The following is a 22,342-nucleotide window of genomic DNA, read 5'->3' on the forward strand; positions in this document are numbered from 1 at the left end:
CCTCGGCTTCCCAGCCAGGAGCTGCCTAGGGAGGCTGCAAACCCCTTCGGGTTATCAACACTCAGTGCTGCTTTTCAAGGGCTTCCGCCCAACAGCAGTCCTATGGTTCTATTACCAAAGCATCGTCCCTAGTACCATCTTTCAGAGCTTTGCTTGTCACTTACGCAATTCAAGGCTGGGCTGGAAAAACAAAATGGAAAGCACTTTGTAATGCCAGATTTAGGCTGAAGCATTTCACAGCAACGAAGCTTTTTTTTAAATTAACAATAAATAGAAAAATAAAAGTACCGAGGCACAGGTGAAATAAATTTCTATCTTGGAACATCAGATGCATCAAATATAATTTTTGAAGCCAACAGATATCAGCTCATGATCAGAACAAAGCTCAAGCTTGCATTTCTTTCAGCATCTATGCTATTCCATGGAATTATTTTAAAACCTCATCTTGAAAATAAGCAGGGAATTGGTGTGGCATGATGATGGATAGAGCCCAACCAGTTTCCCAGGTGCTGGGGGTCTAAGTGCACCTTAGCAGTGCACCCCCAGACATATTGTATACGTTTGTATATTAGAAACAATAATTTATACATCAAATACACATACTGACGCTTAGTGACAGGATGGTGTTATGAGTATCTAGGTGACAGCGAGGTTTTATTCACACTAACAGAACACTACTGTGACATAATTTGTTTAAATACACTTTTGGGAATGCAGCATTTGCTAAGACAGCTTTATACACCCTTGATTCAGCTGGGGTAGCTTATAATCTCCTTCTCTTTTCATTCTTCCCTTGTTTAGTTTTCTGGCATTCCTTACCTTGTATTCCATGTAAGAATTGCGCTCAAGAATACAGTAGGATATAATTCCTTATGTACTCTTCTGCTATAATATACTAATGGGAAATAATGCACAAGCAAAGGTCATTTAGAAGCTGGATCATGACAGATTCTATAGAAGTTTGTTTTCTCTTACTTATGGCAATTTTAACTAACAGCCTGAAGAACTCTATCGTACCATAAAGTACTGAATCTAAGCTTTCAGCAGTCAGTGTATTTCCAACAAGCTCCTAGTATCTCCAGTCTGTGCTATTAATATTCAACATTTGTATGATATTGTCAAACAAGTGAAAACTTAGTTTAAAAATGTATGTTGAATTTTTTTAAACAAACTCATATTAAGATATGAGATTCATCTAATACGTTCTGTGCCAAAAATGGTATAAATCTGAAAAACTGAATACAAATTTAAAAAAGCATGTCTTATCCAAAAACTTACCATGAGTCATTATTTAAATTTTCTGTACCTTTATGATTTTTTTCTTCTACTGTAAGATACAGAATAAAAGCCAGACAGTACCCCCAGTAAGAACAACTTAATAGAATCATTAAAAAAAAATCTTGATTTTTGACAGTAAGAGGTGCATGGTTCATGCATACATCCACTCTACTTCATACGTACACAATGAGAGTGCTATGACTTGCCCAACATTCTGTCATCAACAAAGGTTTTTATTCCTCAACAGATCCTATGGCGTGCTCCAAAAAGCCCACCACACAGTGATGTATTTAACAAGAAAGAGATGGTCAGAACCACAGAAGCAGGTGCATGCTTTCAACCTACACATTAGAGCAGTAGAACTGGTTGGAAGGGAGCTCTGGATGTCATCTGCTCTACATCCTCTCAACTCCTTCAGAGTAGGGTCGATGTTAAAGTTGGATGTAGCTTTGAATCCAGCAGTTTACTCAGGGCCTTGCTCAGTTTAGTTCTGAAAACATTTGAGGATGGAAATTTTACAGCCCCCTTGCATACCTTCTCAGGCTTTGATAAAATGTTTATTTTTAGCCCTACTTTTAAAATGTACATTCATGAACAATGTATGTTACACAAGTGCCTAAAACCATTATTACCTTGTGTAGGACACAGAATGACAGACATGAACAAACCATGATACGACTGAAAAACTTAAATATAATATAGAGCTTTCTCAGCTAATGGAAACTGTTCTTCATATGCCAGTAAAGACTTGTGAGGAGCAAACCTTTAACCACTCACACATCATCTTTCATGATTCACATCTAAAATGTGAGTTCCCTACAGCAGATGAATCACACAATCACTTCCAGAATCAAAATGAATTAGAACTTGTGATAGTCTTCATATATTCAATGCTCTTCATCGCTTCCAGTTAATTGCACAAGTCTGAGGTCCTTCATTCTTTTAAAATTATCATTATTCAAGAACACACCACCAAAGTGAATCAAATTAAAACGATGTACTGACTTTGGAACCACCAGCTTGCATCTAGTTTTCTCCACATGAAGGTATGATAGGTAGTTCTTCATTAGTTGGCCACTGACCAAATCCAGATTGCTTTGCAGGTAGAATTGCATTTCCCTGAAATTATTTGTTCATGTTGTACTCATACATCAGTGCTGGAAATAATCAAGCCCTGCCTAAATAAATGCTTTGCCCTTTTAATAATGCTAGTGAAAATTAAAAAATTATACTGGAAAATTATTTTATAGTACATAGTAGTAATTGCACTCATACATTAAGAAAACTACACAGTATTAATTATTCTAGCTCATGTATCCAAAATTGCAATAAAGCCAGGCCTAAACCTCTACTTTGAATTTACACATTTAATTTGTTTTGGGTTATAAAGACATGACTGGTTTTGTGTCAGCTATTTGCATCATCACACATCTTCCTAATTTATTTTCTACACAAGGAACTGTAAGAACTTCATGTACAGTCATCCCGCCTTCTTATAACTGAAGAGAATGTTATGCATATTCATGCACATCTAGTTATTAGGCAGGGTAACTGTATGAACTTGTGTGTGTGTGTATTCAGTCACTGCACACAAGTTTACCATCTACACTGAACACAGAGAACTTCTCATATTTCTAATGTTTTCCTCACTTTTACAAAAATCTAGTTTTGGATTATCTCTCTGAAACACAGACCGTAATGTTTTAGAAGGAAAAGAAAAAGCTAATTTAGGTTAATCAGTGCCTCAAATCTCCTGACTGCAGGCAGTGAAGACAGCTGTAACTACATCTTGATGAATTACTGAGAATAATACAAGAATTACTAACCTAGAGATCATAGCGTATCTGCTTCTGAATTAGGAGGGTTTGTTACTTATTATGTTGCCTTTACTCATGAGAAAAGTATGGGAAAGTCAAAGTGTAATCACAAGCCAAAGCAGCAATAGATTCTGTAATTAAAAAATAAATTGCAGTTTACAAGATTTTTTTCCCCTTCCCTTCACAGATAGCATTCTGACTATGTAAAGAGGCCTTTGAACAAGTCCAGACGTGGTGCTGTTTTCACTGATGGTGTTGCAAAAAAGCATTGTGCCCATCTTGCAGTGCTTTGGTTTCTAATTATTGCCTCACTGCAGACAGATCACAGCAGCACACTTCAAACACATACAAAGCCACACTCCCAAGAGCACAGCTCTGTCTGCACACCAGAGTCCATCCTAAGAATGCTGGCCAAGCTGGTGAGAGGGTGCACCTAACCATAACCATACCTACTACATTTTTCAAATCAAAGACTTCAATAGACTAAGTCACCAAAAAGAAGGAGGAATTTGAGCTTTTAGAATCTTTCAGTTCAGACCAGTGTTGCACATCAAAATTAAATATTTTGCTCATAGCTAAATATGTTTTTGTACTGTAATAAGTTGACCTGAAGTGGATTTAAGAGATCACAACTAGGCTGAACATAAGCAAATCAGTAGAAAGGTGCTTTCCATAATGCATAGTGTGTTTGTTTTTTCAATCCAGCTATGCGAGGTAAACTAATAAAAAACACACTGTGCATCACATTAGCAATCTTAACTACCTTGTGTGGTATGGATTATAAAACTGACAAAGCCTAGCCTTCCTAAAATACTCCTTTTATTGCAGGACAGTGAATATACCCTGCAACAAGTTGAAAAGGAATTATATTTTCCAGTGACATTAAACCATTCACTGGAAAAAAAAGAAAAAAGACGTAAGGCAATTGGGCAAGGTTATAAAATTATACAGTAATTCAAAGCTATGTCAAATGAGTAAGACTCTAAATGACTGTTTTCTTGGAATAAGGACTATCTTAGTCATACATGACTTCATACAATAAGAAAAATAAATCCTCTGTACACAACATTATGTGGACTTTTCATATAGGAAAAAGCTTCTTTATCCTCCCAGAAAAAAATAAATAAAAGTTACAAGTATCGTAAACAGAAATCAGTAATGATATACAAGCTTTATCACAATCAATAGGACACTAAAGCAAAGTTATTGGCTACATATGCTCAAAGTTTACAGTGAATTCTTGAATGGAAGCACTAAATGCAAGGACAACTGGCAACACTGCAACTCAAATGATATCCTGTTTTAAGAGAATTATTGATTCTGTGACTTATGCCTTTCATTTTTTCATTACTAAACAGTATTACATCAATTAGAAATACAGAACCTATGCATTTTTACATACATCAAATGTGACTTAACTACCCAATTCCACCTACCAAGTAGCCATTTTTAGATGAGTTTACCATGCAAGTAGTTTGCCACATATTGTGCATGTTACAGCAACTAGCGCAGGAACTTTTCAATAGGACAGCGGAGAATATCATAGCAATGTATTTTGAAAATAAGAATTATTTGTTAATGAAGTCTGTTGGACTCCAGAGCATTCCTTAGCATGACTTTCTAATCTTGTCAAAATTAAGTTTACTATCCTTAGTAAAGGTCTTTCATGTCTGCTAAGAAAATTTAAAAACTACGCATCCATAAAAAGCTTATCCTGCACTGTCACCAAATCATCAGTTTGCAACTATGTGCAGTCAGGGTAATGGCAATATAGGGCTAAAGGAGTTTCAAAATATTTTAAGAAACAACACAGATGTGTTAATTGGATGGTTCTTCTAAAATGTTGCTTTACAGCACTCAGTTGAGCCAGGCCTTTCTCATCCATTACACATACACACTTTTCTTTTTTTTAACCATTTGTGATATCTGACAATTTAAGCAAGAATAAACCCCACTTAATTTGTGGAGTTGTGCGTATTTAACAAAGCACTACCAATCTACATGAACAGCAATTTAAAATGCTTAAGAAAGGAGTACCCTATGACAGATATACATATTTTTCAATTCATCTGGAAGTTTAAAAAAAAATGCAGTGCCTACTTCACCTTCAGAGTTCAGCAAAACATCCCCACCTCTGAAAATGTTTTTATCCTTCAAAGCTACATTAGGACAAAACGTAATCTATAATGTACCACATCTGTACAGACAGAAGAACACCACCCCAAAATTCTCCAATCAGTTTTTTCACTACATATACAGCTCTCTTTGAAACCCGATATATTATTGTTTTTACATATACATTTGTTAAAAGAAAAAATAAAAACAAAAGATATCCTTGACAGTGAAATTCAGGCTGGGAAGGAGGCAGCCCTTAAGTTTCGACTTCAAGACCTTCTCACTTCCTTCCTCAAGTTCTTTTTAATTTTTTTATCTTTACCTTTAAGAAAACAAAGAATGAACATGTAAAAGCACTTTTAAAGAAAATGAATAGCTAAAAATAAATATGGTAAAATACAACATACATATCAAGATGGATATACACTGATCTCAATCCAGATTAACACGTGACCAAAGCAAGATTTATTAAGCATCTTTAATATCTACCCAGACATTAAACTATTGTGGAGATCAAAAACAAGAAGCCAAGTTCTAGCATAAACCCGGCAGCAAGATTCCTTTCCAGAGCCTAAACCTAGCAATAGTGTTTTATAAATAAGAAAAAAATTAGGTAAATGCACATTGTGGCAAACTCCTAACAGTAAAACTTAAAATCAGGCAGGTTTTATAATGACTTTCTTGTGCATTTCAAGGCAGCTCTCTTACCATAAAACAGTACAGCTTATACAAGATTACCAGAAATTTTCCCATTTATTTACTTTTATTTACTCCATATAGAATCCTGAGACATTAAACCCTGAGGGGTTCAGCAATGCTCCAGGCTGGGTTGGCTGGCACAAAACAACTCTTGTCGTACTTAACTCAGGAACATCCAATACTGGATAAAAAGTTTACATGAATTTATGCTTCAGAATTTTTAGGAAGATGAACTCATTCAGTACGACCTAAAGCTTTCTACAGTCTCTGATGTAAGGAAATTTGCCTTCCAAATAAAACACCAATTCACATCACGTACAAGTAGTAAATCTTTAAAATGTTGTTAGCTTTCACAAAATGCTGAAATGAGTTTAAGGAAAATTACCAAGTAGCACAGATGTAGATAATATAAACAGACGTGACATCTATATGAGTGTAAAGTCTGAAAAGAAGCATTTGCATGGTTTTTAAGAAAAAGGTTCTAAGCTTTTCTATTTAACATTCCATTGCAAAGGAAGACACAAGTGATGCAATTTAGTCTATTCCTATAGACTAAATAAAGGAACGAAAACAAAGGACTTTCAAAAACACACAGTAAAGTATCACATTATATCTACTTTTCATCTGCAAAAGTTCAGAATCTCTTGTCTGGTAAAGTATGAAGTCTATCTGTCTGAGTTTATTAGGATTTCTGGAGCAACTATTGCAAAGGTATAGAAAAGCCATTAGTCCCATTTGTAGAGAAGGCTATCCACCTTTTGAGTTGCAGTTTGACTGGGCCAGTGTTTTTTCTTTATTTAGCACATTCTGGCAAATTGATACATGTTTTCCAATACTATTTTTTTTGGATCTTGATAAAAATTAAAAACCTCTGGCCTTTCCAGATTGTCACGGTTGCTTTTGCATTTGCCCTCATTCACCTTTTTTCAAGAGATTCATAATGTAAAACATGCAGCTTATTGCAATTACTGCTGCCCTCTCCAAAAAACCTACCTACACCATCAGCCACCACCAATATTCTAAGAATAACAGAAATCTATCAAAATTGATCTTCAAACTCTCATTAATCCCTCCAAGCCCTCTTTGTAAGCATAGCTTATCTCCATATGGCATCGCTCGTCAGTCAACACAATTCACAGGACTATTTGGAAAAACACTCACAGCACGGGATTGTCCGGCCTATTAAGGAGACCAAAGTCATCCATTATCTCAGCATGATGCTTAAAATGGAAACTGCTGCTTGGGGCACGTGGTTAATGCACAGATGCATAAAAGACTGAAAAGAGCACTACACTCAGGGTGACGTACAGCACATCAGTGCAGGCTGATGCCCCCAATTTCTTCTTTCCCTGAAAACTCAAATACTGTTGCAAACCAAGACTTCAGGCTAGATATACTCTAAATATACTCTAAATCATACGAATAATGAGTATTTTTACAGGTATTTGCAACTTGTTTGCCTAGTGATACATACTTCCAATACTACTACTTTTTAAGTACTAACCGTCAATAAATTGTCTACATTCAATTTAAAAAAGTGTACTTTATCTCATACACATAAAACAGCTACTAATGTTTTTCCGTAGACATATGAACAGTTTAGAGAATAAGAGAAGGCTGATCCTCTGCAACAAATTCACTGTCAGTCAGAATGACAGCTGCCATTCTTTACTGACTCAGTATAACTAGATATCAAAACCATCACATTTAATCTGCCTTTTCAAAAAGGCCTTCAGAGAAAGGGGTGAGATGACAAATGGTGTGGATTTCTCTTGAAAACTTCCAATCTCAGTGATAAGAGTCCAGTCTGCCAGGAAAAAATTGGCAAGCTGCTAAGCACGAAGTACTGTGTCCCATTCTGGCTTCCTCAGATCAAGAAAGATGGGGAACTTCTACAGAGTCCAGTGGAGGGCTACAGAGATGATTAGGGGCCTGCAGCACCTCCTTTATGAGGAAAGGCCAAGAGACCTGGGGGGCTCAGCCTGGAGAACAGAAGACGGGGGGGGGAGGAGGGGAGGATCTTGTGTATGCTTATACATACCTGAAAGGAGGGATCAAATGGATAGGGCCAGGCTCTTGTCACTGAGCACTGCTGAAAAAGGGCAACAAGCACAAACTGAAACATAAGAAGTCCTACACAAACATGGAAAAAAACCAAACCAACTCTATTTTGAGAGTGACAGAGCACTAGAACAGGCTGCCCAGAGAGGCTGTGGAGTCTCCTCCTCTGGAGATATTCAAAACCTGCCCAGATGATTTTCTGTATAATCCACTCTAGGGAACCTGTTTTAGCAGGGAGTTGGACTGGTTGATTTCCAGAGGTTCTTTCCCAACTCTATAATTCTGTGATCCTGTTAATAATGCACCATAGCAGTAGCTATTTCAGTCCTTTTATCCAGTTGCTCTACTGAAGCAATGACAATGATGCACTTTCTTTCTAAAAGCTATGTCTGAAATAATAGGAAGTGCAAAGATGCTAATCAGAGACCAAGAGATGAGACAATTGCAAGACAAAACATGAGCTTTCAAGCATTCTGAAATAGATCTGCAGCAGCAGACTACAAAGCAAATTTAAGAACAACAAAAAATAACAATTCCAACAAAAAACAATACATAAAAACACCCACAACAATCAGTGCCTGCAGCCTCAATATTTAAAAATAATTCTTAAAAGAGGTGTGGGGGGGGGGGGGGGGAAGGCAAAGGGACACAAAGTAATAGTCTTGGGCACAGATACTTGTGGCATCTAAACGGAATGTAACAGACTACCTGAAGGCTTTGGACCATTAGGATTTTTACTAGAAAACAGAGCTGAAACATACAGAAAGAATATTTTTCACCACAGATGGCCATAGGCAGTCCAGTCTTCCAGGTCTTAGAATTCTCACTGCATATAACTCAGTTCCTATAAAACAACGTTTCTAGTACTTTGCAATATACAGAAAATCCTAAATAAATGACTCAAGTTTCAGCCATCATCTACCAATTCCCAGCTGCTCAATCCTTTCACCTTCGTGTACAAGCTTCAAACCTCTTAATCATGGAAGCAAACGGATTCAGTTTGCTAATGGAGAAGAAAAATCTCCACGTTTTCTTCTTGGCTCATTTCTACTTGTTTAACATACCAAATCATCTCAGTGCAGACTGGGACAAAGCTAGATGCAAGGCTGAATTTGAAGCATGAGGTTGGGAAGAGGAGAACAAGTTCTTCCTTTTGAGTGACAGTTAACTAACTAGAATACTAAATGGCTGGAAACCTGCTCTGTTCATCCCATCTCTAAAGATGTAACGCTGTGCATTGGAGGACTGCATGAACAATATTCAGATGATACTGCAGTTCTGGGAAGAGAAAAGGCCCAGAATATTCATCTGAAAAGATTTAATCTTGATCTTCTTGGCAGAATCCACTCAGAAGTGCTCAAACAGAACAGGTTTCTCTACTGCTGAAGACAAGACAGGAGTTTAAAGGTCTTATTGTGGAGATTTTAAATACCAGAAAACAGAAGAGTATAAGGGGAGTCAGTATTACAAAACTGATTAAAAGGCATCAAATGCTTCTTTTTTTAAGCAGTTAAAACCTGGAAGAAAAAATACGGCAAGAAAATAAAATAACCCTCATTGCTGATATCACAGTAAAAATAAATAGTAGTAGGTAAATATGAAAATTTGTATTTCTGAATTATGTTTTAATACAGTAAAAGAAAGGATTGGGTTTTTTTTTACTCCTCAAATTATTTTAAGGTATTTATGAGCCTGATGGTCTGCAAATTTCTAGAGGTCCTGGAAACAGCAGGCCAACAAGAACTTTCATTACAAATGAAATCCCAAATGAACCTTCTCAGTCTCCTGTGCAGCTGCAGCTGAAAATGGAATATTACAGTGGTCATTTAGTTTTCTTTATTCAGTTCAACACTCAGCTATTCAGCTGTCTTTTTAGAATGACTGGGATTCATGAGGCTTCATTCTAAGTGTATAGCACAACATAATGCTGAATTCTTTACCAAGGAGGCAAAAACTACACCAGCTTTTCCCAACCAAGGTAGATAATATGCAACTCCACTGTCACAAAGTAACAAGACATATTTAAAAAACATGAGTGCCACAGCTGGTTTTTTCCTTAAAAAAAGAACAAAACAAACCAAAAACAAAAAACCCTTAATTTTAACAAATGCCTATATTAACAACAACAAAAGCAAAAACCCCATCAAAAAGTCTTAATATTCATTATATATAAATTTTTCATGGCAAGTGTTTGTCTAATCTGCTAGAAGATACTTACATGGAAATCTTATGGTTTCCTTAGTCCTTACCTTTAAAACTTTAGAAGTTGTGGCCAGAATTTCAAATAAAATGAGAACTAAAAATCAAACATACAGAACACTCTTCATAACAAATGATACATGCATTAAAAACGGAACTTTTCACGAAAATATTTTTTTCAGATATCACGAAAATGTCTTACTTTTTCCAAAACAGAAGCCACCACATCTTAAACTAATCCAGACTGAAAGCAATTGTAAGTTTCATTGAGCAATCCTGACGTATGCTAATCAATCAAGTTACAGAAACTCTCTTTCCCCTAGATGTAAACAAGCATCTGAAACTCCCACTCCCCTTATATACAAAGCATTTGTCAAACAACAAAGAACAACAGAATGGAACTATTTAAAAATCTATGAGAAATGAAAAGTAATCTCACAGCTCTTTTATTTATTGTATCTTAAGTCTTTGTTTTGTTTTCTAAAGATATAATTTTCTTCAGCTTTGCAACAGATGTTGTCTGGAGGAAAGAGGAGACATCTCAGTACTACAGAAATCCCTTCCTGGATATCCATCACAGCTTTTAAGTAGTACGGACAGTTTTGTCTCAAGAGCAGCTGAATGAAATGAACAATGCTCCTGCACTCTACCATGAAAAGGTCCACACGTACTTACATTCAAGGGTAGTAATCTATTTTAAAACAAGAATTTATTGTGGTATAGTATAAAGACACTAAACACAAAAACAAAGTGTTTAACAACATTAACATTGACACAAAATAAAAGCAAGACCATTTCAAGCCAATTCTGTAACCACTTCATGTGAGAAACTCCAAGCAAAAGAAAGTTACATACACAGGCTCACCCTATGGAAAGGATGGCAACGCCCTCATCTAATTTAAACCTCCTTTCACGGCACCATAGTATTGTCAGAATAGTTGCATTAATTTGAGGGCTTGAGTGGTATGTAAGCCTTGTCCTTGCCCTCTATATATAGGAGAACTTACCAGTAAATCTACAAGAGAACCAATGAATGCATTTCTACTGTAAACTAAAAGACTTGAGGTAAATTCTAATCTACCTTGGATTTCTTTTTCTCTTATTACAGAGGATTTCATTGAAGAGCAGCATAAATTTAGTTAACTTCATTGTAGTCCATGTGATAGCATAGATCAAAAAAAACAACGCTTTGCATTACATCGCACAACTCCAACAAAATACATACAGTATGTCATAAAGCTTCTTTGAAATCATGTATTGTAGAACGGCAATCCAACATATGAAAAGATTTAAGTATCTGAGAAAATGCACTTTAATCATTTCTTCAGACACATTACCTTGTATCAAAATAAGGTCTCTTCACTGTGGACAATCTGAAAGGATCCGTTATGTGAACCAGCTGTATGAAAATACATGAATTGCTCAAAGATGTGACAATCCTTTCAATCAATAATAGAGAGCAGTTAACAAGAATATACAGATTAAATATTCAGATCACTGCTCATTCATATGACAATCCTTTCAATCAATAATAGAGAGCAGTTAACAAGAATATACAGATTAAATATTCAGATCACTGCTCATTCATATGACACGTTTCCAAAAATAACAGATTTGATTAACTTAAAGCAATAAAGTTTATCTAAATAAAAAGTTAGGAGCACAACTACTTCATTTGCTTAAAATGATTATTTTTGGCTCTTAAAAGAATCTGAATTCTAGATTTTAAAGGCTCTTTGTGAAAGTATATATACACATCAAATTTATATCCAAAACTAGATTTTACCATTGCGTTTTAAAGGCCAAGAGATATTTTCAATATAGTAGAAAAAATAGCAGTTCCTGAAGCATATTGTAGCCTCACCTTACTGACAATATCAATAATTGCTGTACAAAATACTTCTCCAAAGCAAATCCATTTGAACTCTATCCACCCTGAGTTATGCTTCTGTGATTTTTAAAAATGTTTTAAACATTAGATTACAGAGAAGTATGTACAAGGCTATAAAATTTGTCAGTTATTATACAGCAGTTAAAAAATTCAGTACTATCAGCCAATTTTGTTTTTGAAGTTATTCAGTCTGGGTTGTGTCACTGTTGATTTTCTGTTTGTTTTTTTTAATCAAGTAGTCGCTTCATCTAAACATTCACATATTGACCACTTGATTCTTTACTTTTGAGTGCAACAGTAAGGCAACAGTAAAAATAAAAGTCATAGAAATTTTGCATACGTGTAAAGGTATTAAGTTTATAAAAGTGCTTCCTAAAAAGATAACCTAATTGCAATATCAAAATATTACAGAGTGGTGAGAACAACTATCTATTATTTCAATAAAATGTTGCTCCATAGAAAATACATCAATCTGGTTTTAGGATTTTTCATCTTTTTTTTTGGGGGGGGGAAAAGGGGGGAAGGGGTGAAGTAAAAACCTGGAGGAAAAACAAAACAAACAAAAACATAATGGTTGTGAGGGACAAGCAAGTTAAGAAAATATACTTTAGTCTAAACTTAAATAAGAAGGTCCACACTTTTTTGTCAAAACATTAAGCCTCTGTCAAAAATGTATTTTTTTTCTTTTTATAGTACAGGATTAAAAGACAAGGTGATGCTTACAAGAAATAATTTACATGAAAATAACTTCAGACTTTTCAGCTTTTCAATCAAAATATTTTGTAACATTCAAACATGACATACAACAAAAGAAACAGTGAATGCAAACAAAAATGTTATATGATTTCTTTCAAACACATAAATAAATGAAATATTGGTGTAGGCAGTAGGGCTCATGCTGATGGCTAGCAGGAAATAACAGTGTGCAATCTATTTGGAAAAAGCTCTAAAGTACAAATTACAAGCCCAATTATGGACTGCAGCAAGTTCAGTTATATCACTGCCATCCTCTCTTATCTCCAAAATAAATTCTTGATTAAATCATTCATACCCTAAATTACTCATACCTTTGCTTCAGAGATATGAATAACTATATACAAAAAGTAGTTTTATTTCACCATAGGGATAACATTGTACCTCCCTGCCAATGTCACTTGAAAAACCTTCCATGTCAAAACAATTTGACAGCAGACAAACAATTTAATAAATATGCAATGATCTTATTACAGTCCTTCAGCTAAGCATGTTAACTCATGCTGCTAGTTTTGTGATCACAGTGCATAGAATCCAAATACAAAAGAATGGGGTGGCTTTTAAGGTACAGGTAGATCCCTTGCTTATAATTCAAATATCTGAAACTTTCCCAAGCTCTATTATGCATCAATCTTTTTGTGGCAGGAGCAAAACCTTTCCCTGGTACAATGTCCATTGCCGGCAATGGATGCACCAAAACCGCAAAGGAGTTCAGTGTTATTGCACAATATATGAAGACCTGGAATTCTTCCAAAAGCTTAAAATAAAAATAATGGAATTATTCTGACATTTCTGGACACCTGCATTAATACTGTATGACTAATAAAAGCATGTCAGTTGCATGGACTGAACCAGCGATCAACATGCGCCCAGAATGCACACTAGTAAAAATGCAGTCAAAGGAAGTAGTCTTCTTTGCCTATAGGTCACTTCCAGTCAAAGGTTAAAGTTCAAAGACTGAATGATCAAAGTGCTCGTTTTCTCAGTAGGACTATCTTCTGCTACGAGGATCACAAAATGGTGGCATCAACATGTGTCATCTTTAAAATAAGATAAAAAAAAAAAGAGAATGTTTATATATTTACCATAAATACCAAGTCCGAATTACCAAGGAAATGTATGCATAAGCAATTCCTGGCATAGAAATTAAGATGCAGTGGAAACACACCAAATGAATAAGTTCACAATTTTGTTCAATAATGACTCAAGTAAAAGAGATGAGAGTATAAAATATAAAATTTCCAAACTGCTATCCACACATTAAGTGTATTAGTATTGGCAAGCAGTCAATTAAAAGGACAATAATTAGTACACTCAATATTAAGAAAGTCAAACACTAGGAAAAGGAAATACCAAATATGCTTAACATTTTGCCCCCCTTGAAGTAAAAGCAGGTCTACATCCATTTAAGAAACTGAGAAATCCTTTCATAAGGAATATATGTATCGGTAAGTGTCAGCAGAGTTGGTTTATCCAGATGCCTCCAATCTTAACGCTTTTTTATATTTCTCAAGAATCAACACAAACCATAACTAATCGAACCATGCAAAAGAAATACATCACTCCTGTAACACTAAAACTTTAAATGTGAAAATATTTATATTCACTGAATTTTAAGTACTGTGACTGGACCCATTAAAAAAGGAGAATACTGTGCCAGACATTTCTGCACTACACTTTAATATTTAAATATAAATATTTGCCTGAGGAAACTTACCCATTTAAACCTTTCACTCCACATATCAACATGTAGAATATTTGCAACTGGTAACAGGAGATATTAAGCTTGTAAACAGAAAGTAAACTTACTGTCCAGTCACTAATGCACTAACATGTAATCTCGCACACACAGAAAAGGTAGCCATACAAACAGCATACATTACTAAAATCCATGAACAGTAAAAATAGAAGTAGCAGCAAACAGTTCTACATTCTCACTGGCAAAACACTATGTCCTCAATACTATTACATATGAGGAAGAAAAGAGCCTTTATTTTATTAAGAGGGTAAGGAACAAAAAAATTGTACGTGTAAGGAAAAAAAAAAGGGTAAGAACACGAGAGAAATGAAGAAGTGTTTAAACAGCATACTAAAAGCTTAGAAGTATCAGGGAAAACACCTCCTAAAAAAAAATAAAATCAAAAGCAGTAAGGAAGTGCTGGCTGAAAAAAACCACCACTGCCACATACTTTTTCTCCCCATAGAATTCTACTTCTTAACAACACAAAGGAATAGACAACAGCTTTATGAAATCAATTTCAGCAAAACATGGCTAAGAAAACCTTATCTGGAAGATCCTCCTTTGTCTTTGACACAGCACAACCAACTCTGAGAAAGTCAATGTGAAATTCAATGTACAGTTGAAGGAGGTGCTGAGTGTGGTAGTCAAAGAGATCGTAAAGCAGGTTTCAAAAGAAGGCTTTTAAGGATACTGAGTTTGTAACAAATAAGGATCTATAACTGTTTATGGAATAAGTTGCTTTGTTGAGTCAGGGATGAAATGACAATTTTTATCTAAGACATTAGCAGATTTTACTTTTTTAGTTTAAAAATTTAAAAGGATTGGAAGCACGATAATAGTTTAATTATGATCTCCTTTGTAACTAGTAGCTAAAAAGGAAGTAAAAACAAATGAAAATATTATGAAGCAAAACAATAAGTTATTTAAATGAACTGACTTGTTTTCTCATCTCTTCAGTTGCTTTTCCAGGTTACTCCAACTTAGCAGGTTCTCCAACTTTCAGAAAACAACTACTGAATAACTACTTTGAAGTAACTAAATGATTTGTTCAACAGAATACAAGCAGACTGATTTTCTTTCTTAATTTTACAATTACATAGTAACTTTCAGAGTCAAAAGCCACATTTTTTTTTCCATACTTATTCGATCTTTTGCTTACTTAACTCAAATTTCATGAATAAGAAACAAAATTATTATCTGTTTTACTTGAGAGAACTCCAATTCTCAAATAGAAAGAGATGGCTGTAGTACCAATGCAAAGTAAACAGGACTTATTTTAACTACAACACAGAGCCAATAAATGAAACTTAATTTCATTTCTCTTTAGAATTAACTAACAAGTAAAAACAAAATTAAAATAGTAAATAAAAAAAATTCAAAATTGCCAATAAAGAGAAAGTAAACTCAAAATAATTAAGCAGCAAAGATACTGCAAGAGTGAAAAACAAAAAAAGAAGAGAAAGCGAGTACTGAATTATCTAGTGAAGATGAAAAATCCAGCCTATTATCCTTGCAGAGTATAATTATTATTGGAGTCAATTTCATAAACAGCATTATTTACAACCATATGATTAGCAGCTTTAAGTTTCTTAAATACTTCAACACCCTACGACATACAGCACTGCCTTACTGTGATTGAAATCAACTTGTTTTAGACTATCACGAGTAACACAGTTTCATTCTGTTCCACTTCCATTTACCAAAAAACCATGGGCATCAGCAAATATTATGGAACTCAAACATTTATTGTTAAGGCATCTCAGGTTTTTGATCATTTACGCATGAAAGCAGCATCATCTCTCCAGTCCTGCTATCTCAAACTACCTGACCTCACTTCATGTACAGAACAGAACATTTCCTGGGGTTGGGAACAGCAGAAAAATGAATGTCTTATGATGGATGCTTCAGTTAAAGGTAAGACCAGCTCCTCCCTGCATCATCTAAGCATACAGCATTTTCTGCTCTTTCTCAATGACTCTTTGACAGTATTTTCCTAGTGAAAGCCAAGAACATACTGGCCAACAAGAGAAAAGGAAAGCATAGCCTCTGTCCCTCCCATCCTGCCTTACTTTCTTTTCCGGACCGGACAAAACTAGCACATACAGCCAAACCTAGTTCTGAGAAGAAGATGACAAATGCTGAAGCAGAAGAAAGAAACCACACAGCATAAAGTCAGATAGAGAGCAGATGGCAAGGAAAAAAACAACAACAAGAAAACAACACTAGCACTACAGACACTGTAGTATTATAAAAAGCAATTCTAGTACATAAATATTTATCATGTACATGTAAAATCTTATTACTATGCTTCTAACTATAAGTTCCTAAGAGTCTTTAAGTCATCCAACTGTCTACACGGAAAATTCTGACAGATGGCGGAATTAACTGAAAACATGTGGTTGTTAGAAACATGTAAATGTATTTCTACTGCAGTGAAAGCCTTAAAAGCCCTTAAAAGCGTTACTGGCAATAAGAGAAAAAGAGTTACACTTTAATTAAGGATATTCTACACCTAAAACTTAAGACCTGTCATGGATTGAGACAATTTACAAGAACTATTATTCAAATTTACCCCAACAATTTAAAACATATAAATCTGTGCTGTCTAAATTTCAGTTGGGAATTATTAAACTAAGATATACAGAAATTCACATCAAGTATCCAAGAAGCAGCATTTCATAAACTTTTGAAATTAATGAGTTTAAGACTTTCAGTGCATTTATCTTTCATTCTCACATTTGAATTGTCTTCAAAATTCCTGGTCCTAGTGAAATACTTACCATGATACCACCATTTTGTTTTCTTTGGATTCTTGTTACATGTTCTTACATAAAATGAGTTATCTGGAGGTCGCCTCTGCAACAGAAGAAAAGACCTACAAATAATCAAACAATCCCCATATAGTAAATACGTGAACTATTTAAGAAGTTCGTGAAAGGTTATGTGAATACAGTCAAATTAAGGCAGCAAACAGGGATAGTCATCTTGCAAGAAAACTCTACGTAATGGCTTTTACTGCAGATAATCCAAGCTGAGATCCCATGATAAATTCCAAATAGACTAGAGAAAGATTGGGGTAGGAATATGTGGTTATTAGGAAGAATAAGTAAAGAGGAGAGTCAATAAGAAAGGAACAGCTTTTGATAAAAAAAAAAAAATAAGAGTTTCCTTTCCAGTTCTTTATCTAATTGTTATATATTAGGTCCAGTTCACACCCATAAATCACAGATTAGAACGAGTGAAAAATGAACTTTGGTTCATTTGGTTTTGTTGGGCAAACTCAGAGGCAGAGGATAGAACAAAGCAATTTGAGAGGTATTTTCCTACCAAAATCACATGACTAGGACCGACTGGGATATGTTAAATATGCATGTTGGGAAAGCACATATCTGCCCCTGTACTTGGCACTGGTGAGGCCTCACCTCAAGTACTGTGTTCAGTTTTGGGCACCCCAGTACAGAAAGGACATTGAGGTGCTGTAGCAGGTCCAAAGAAGGGCAACAAGGCTTGTGAAGGGCTTGGAGAATATGCCCTATGAGGAGAGACTGAAGGAACTGAAGATGTTCAGTCTGGGGAAAAGGAGGCTGAGGAGAGACATTATTGCTCTCTTCCAATACCTGAAAGGTGCTTACAGCAAGAGTGGGGTTGGTCTCTTCTCACTGGTGTCAGGATGAGGGGAAATGGCCTCAAGTTCCACCAGGGTAAGTTTAGGTTGGATATCAGGAAAAAACCCTTTACAGAAAGGGTTGTTAAGCACTGGAATAGGTTGAGTCACCACCTCTGGATGTGTTTAAAAACCATTTGGATGTGGTGCTCAGGGACATGATTTAGCAGAGGGTTGTTAGAGCTAGGGTAGTACAGTTAGATCATGGTTGGACTCGATGATCTTTAAGGTCTTTTCCAACCTAAGTGATTCTATGATTCCATATGTACAAGCTCTGGACCAAATTAACATCCACAGAAATTCCACTCCAAAACTAACGGTCAAAAGTAAAAGAGCAACCCTCTTTTGAAAAAGTCTGAGCATCACTCATGATCAAAAAGCAGCTTAGGATCATTTACTTTTCAGAAATAAAAGTAATCAAGGTCAATAATAAATAGTACAACTTAGACATCTGCAAAAAAGACGTTTCATCAGTCGTTTTGACTTGCCTTCAGAATTGCAAGAATTTAACTTTACGTGTTAATATAATGTAATGACTTGGTACAAGTAGAAGCATGCTATTTATGCTTCTTCTCCAATAAATCCATACAAACAGATTACCATCAAAAACAAAGTTATGAAGTACTTAGTGTACTGTTTAGTTTGCAGTTCTAGCTTAATACTTTCAAATAACAGAAATTCAGATATAGCAAATTTGCCTATTTTAGAGTTTCAGAAACAAATCTTACTTCGCAAAGTAGAGAACTACTAATTTTCACTTATTCTACTCCAATGGTGCTGAAATCAGCAGGCAGTGGCAACCCTGTCCATCACAAGGTGACTGGAACTACATGATCTTTAAGGTCCCTTCCAACCCAAGCCAGTGACTCTATGACAAAAAAACCTCATACCTTTTCTTTGCAGCTGGAAAGCATGCTAATAATGCTAAGACAAACAGATTGCACTGAGAGAGCTGGAGACCAGTCTTCTGTTAGAATGGACAAACAGATATGACCATTGCTATAAACATGTGGATGAACAGGAATATTGTCACCAGTAAACATGACCTAAAAAAAAAAGAAATACACACATGTATAACATCCAACTTTTAATAAATAAAACTACACCGCTTTTGTAAAAAAAAGTGGGTTCTGACATTTTCATTTACAATAAATATTCATTTTTTGAGCTATTAGTCAAAATGGAAAATGAAATGACAGAAGCCTTGTTAGCTAGTGAAAGTGAAGTTGCATAAATGGCTAAATGCAGTTTTTCCTTTGAATAGCAACAAAACAAAAAGAATATAAAAGCAACAAATATATCTAACTGAGGTTTTTAAATCTTGCATCCTCAGTCTTTTATATCCTAAAGAATACAGCTGCATACCCAGAAGGTTAGATTCATAAATTAATATTTCTATGGACACAATAAGACAAATTCTGGACAACTCAAGAAGAGTTAAACACACTAATCCTATTAGCTATAACATAAAGGACTCTTTACAACCATGCACATTATCACATAGGAAATATTTTAAATTGTTATTTAAGTGAGATTTACTTTTATTTAACAAAAGCAAACAACAGAATAGCACTGAGAACCTCAACTCCCCTCTATTTAAGGATAATAAAGGTTAGAAAATCAATTTTGACAATTATTGCTCTTACAGTAAGTTTGACAAAAACACGAGGTCAGCTCAGGATCAATGAAAAGGGAGTAAAAAAAAATCAAAATCCTCACAGCAGCATTATCCTCCTGAGCTCCTTATCCAACATAAGCATTGTAATCTTTTACAAAATGACATAATAAATCTCTACCACTCAAATCAAAACATCTTCTTAAGATTTTCTAAGTTCATGTGCATGTTCACACACCCCATCACATTACTGACTACCAGAAAAGTTTCACCTTAATCACAAATTAACCTGAGGTGAGAAAGCTCAACCTATTTGCCAAATGGCATGCATTTTTCTTTATAGCAGCAGAAAAAAGTGGATGCAGAGTGATCTTTATCTGGTATTTTTTTATGCACTGGAAAGCTTACCTTTGTAACTTAGCAATGTATGTAATTTCTAACTAATGTTTCCACTTTACAGGAAAACTAGTACTAGGCATACTAGTAAGTAAAAGCATGCACACTATAACAGACAACATTCAATTAAGGCAGAAAACAATCAAGTGATTAAACAGAAGAAACAAATTGTCAATTCAAAGGAAGTAGATTTATAGGAGAAAGAATTATAAATCAAGAGCTTCAAAACAGAGAATGAAATTACTGTACAGCAGCACGATGGAAATTCTAGCCATTACAACTAAATATGCAGCACTTAAATTCTTAATTGTCTTTTATGCTTACAAAGAAATAGCTACATTTGTCTATGTGTACTGATCTAGATTGCTTTTTTACAATAATTTTTTTTACATGTTGGATACTGACTACAAACAGTACCTACTTGGAATCAAAACAAAGTGAGTCATGTGGATCACTTCTGAGTAGCTTACTGCAAACCTGACAAAATGCAAATGGGAATGGAACGTGCCAATTTGTTCCTTCAAACCTGAGACTAAAGAGTCAGCATTTCTTAGTTTTTACCTTAATACTTAAAGATATGTATTTTTACATTTTAAGTGACTGCCGCAGCTCCTTGCTGGAGCTTCAACAACCATGAGAAAAGCAGAGATGACTCTTCAAACTTTGAGCTGAAACAGAGCCAGAACTAAAGCACTCTTGTTTCTTCTTTCATTCTCAGGAGAGCCGAAGTGATAACTGAACACCTACTTTCCTCCTGCAAGCCATGATTTGTAACTTTCCTCTCAAGTAACAGACAGATGGATGTACATAGCTCATTCTGCACCCTAGTAGTAATGTTGCCCCTCCGGTACTTAATGTTACCATGAAAGCAGTAGCTCACACTTCAATTATAACCACTAGATTTGCAGACCTGCCAGAGATGCCAGGTGTTTATGAGAATTCCTACCACATAACAGTATTTTGACAGCCATATTAACAATGGTAGTAGGTGAAAGAGGTTTAAAAAGGAACTAGAAGCTGAAGAGGAGACAAAAGAATTGTTGTTCATGCCTGTGCTGCAGCAAAAGGAACCTTTCTACTATTGTGTTGCTCTTTCACAGTTTATAAATAAAGAAACCTCAAGTGTACATTGTTCTTTCATCTTTCATGAAACCAAGTGGACTGCAGTAGGCACTACACTTCACTGAAGATTTGTTTCAACTTATGTTAAACATATTGTGCAGATGTGTTTTTTTCTAGAAACAACTAAATCTCACATTAGGATATACAAACAGCATTAATATTCATGAATATTCAGCATGTTCCACACAACTATTGCTTAGAGGTAGAATTAAGTAGGAAGGAAGAAAGCAGACACCTGAGGCGAATCAAAAGGATATCGGCTACTGAACTTAAATAGAAGTTGAAATTTCTCCCCTTCGTATAGCGTTCCTGGAGCACCTTCCATGTCTACAATCCACCTAAGAATGGAGAAAAAACAATAGTATTATGGACTAACAAATTATTATTTTACTCCTGGAACACAGTACAAATAAAATCAATTATCATGCAGCCAATCTTCCAAACTCTCCATTAGTACAGCTATTACAGAAGTGAATAACGCCTCAAGCCCACATTTGAAAGAATCAAGCTTGGTATTTCATATACAGGCACTGTAAATTATGATGACTTGAACTCATCACAGACTCATCAATTCCCTGTTACATGAGCCACAGCTAACATAGAAGACTTCCAAAGACTATTCCTACATAAAAATAGGCTTGGAATAAAACAGAATAGCGGGCATTCTCCTTCCATGTTGTTTCTATCTTTCTGGCAGGGAAATCATCGATACAGTTTATTAAAATAAAATCTGCATCCCCATGGTGAGAAGGAATGATGCTCCTGTGCATGCGTGAAGAAGTCAGAAGTGAAATGCTACATAATCTGACACACAAGGAAACCGTAAAACTGTAAAGGCTAACAGCATAAAAATGAAAAGGTCATAGAAAATTAAAAATAGAAAATGGATGACTTGCAACTGTAATTAAGATGTACTTCTCTTCTGTACTTGATCCTTCCATCACAACATGGAATAAACTGACATGTTTTGTTTTTTTAATTTGGGCAAAAA

At 35.2% G+C, this 22,342-nt stretch overlaps 1 protein-coding gene across 2 annotated transcripts in view; it reads right to left on the reverse strand.

The window, feature by feature from the left end:
• Positions 1-10,859: 10,859 nt before the first annotated feature.
• Positions 10,860-22,342, reverse strand: part of UBE2W (ubiquitin conjugating enzyme E2 W) — a 34,742-nt gene continuing 23,259 nt past the window's right edge. The window contains exons 3-6 of one of the 2 annotated variants that reach the window (XR_004159285.1): positions 21,587-21,689; positions 19,109-19,264; positions 17,335-17,429; positions 10,860-13,853 (exon numbers count right to left, since the gene is read on the reverse strand). Coding sequence is in view for 1 of the 2 variants with exons in the window: in XM_003205124.4 (XP_003205172.1) it covers positions 13,840-13,853; positions 17,335-17,410; positions 19,109-19,264; positions 21,587-21,689 (349 nt within the window). In the remaining variant the exon portion in view is untranslated. The remainder of the gene's footprint in view (positions 13,854-17,334; positions 17,430-19,108; positions 19,265-21,586; positions 21,690-22,342) is intronic. The other variant, XM_003205124.4, reaches the window with a different exon arrangement.

The sequence above is a fragment of the Meleagris gallopavo genome, chromosome 3 (assembly GCF_000146605.3).
Source record: "Meleagris gallopavo isolate NT-WF06-2002-E0010 breed Aviagen turkey brand Nicholas breeding stock chromosome 3, Turkey_5.1, whole genome shotgun sequence".
Lineage (NCBI taxonomy): Eukaryota > Metazoa > Chordata > Aves > Galliformes > Phasianidae > Meleagris > Meleagris gallopavo.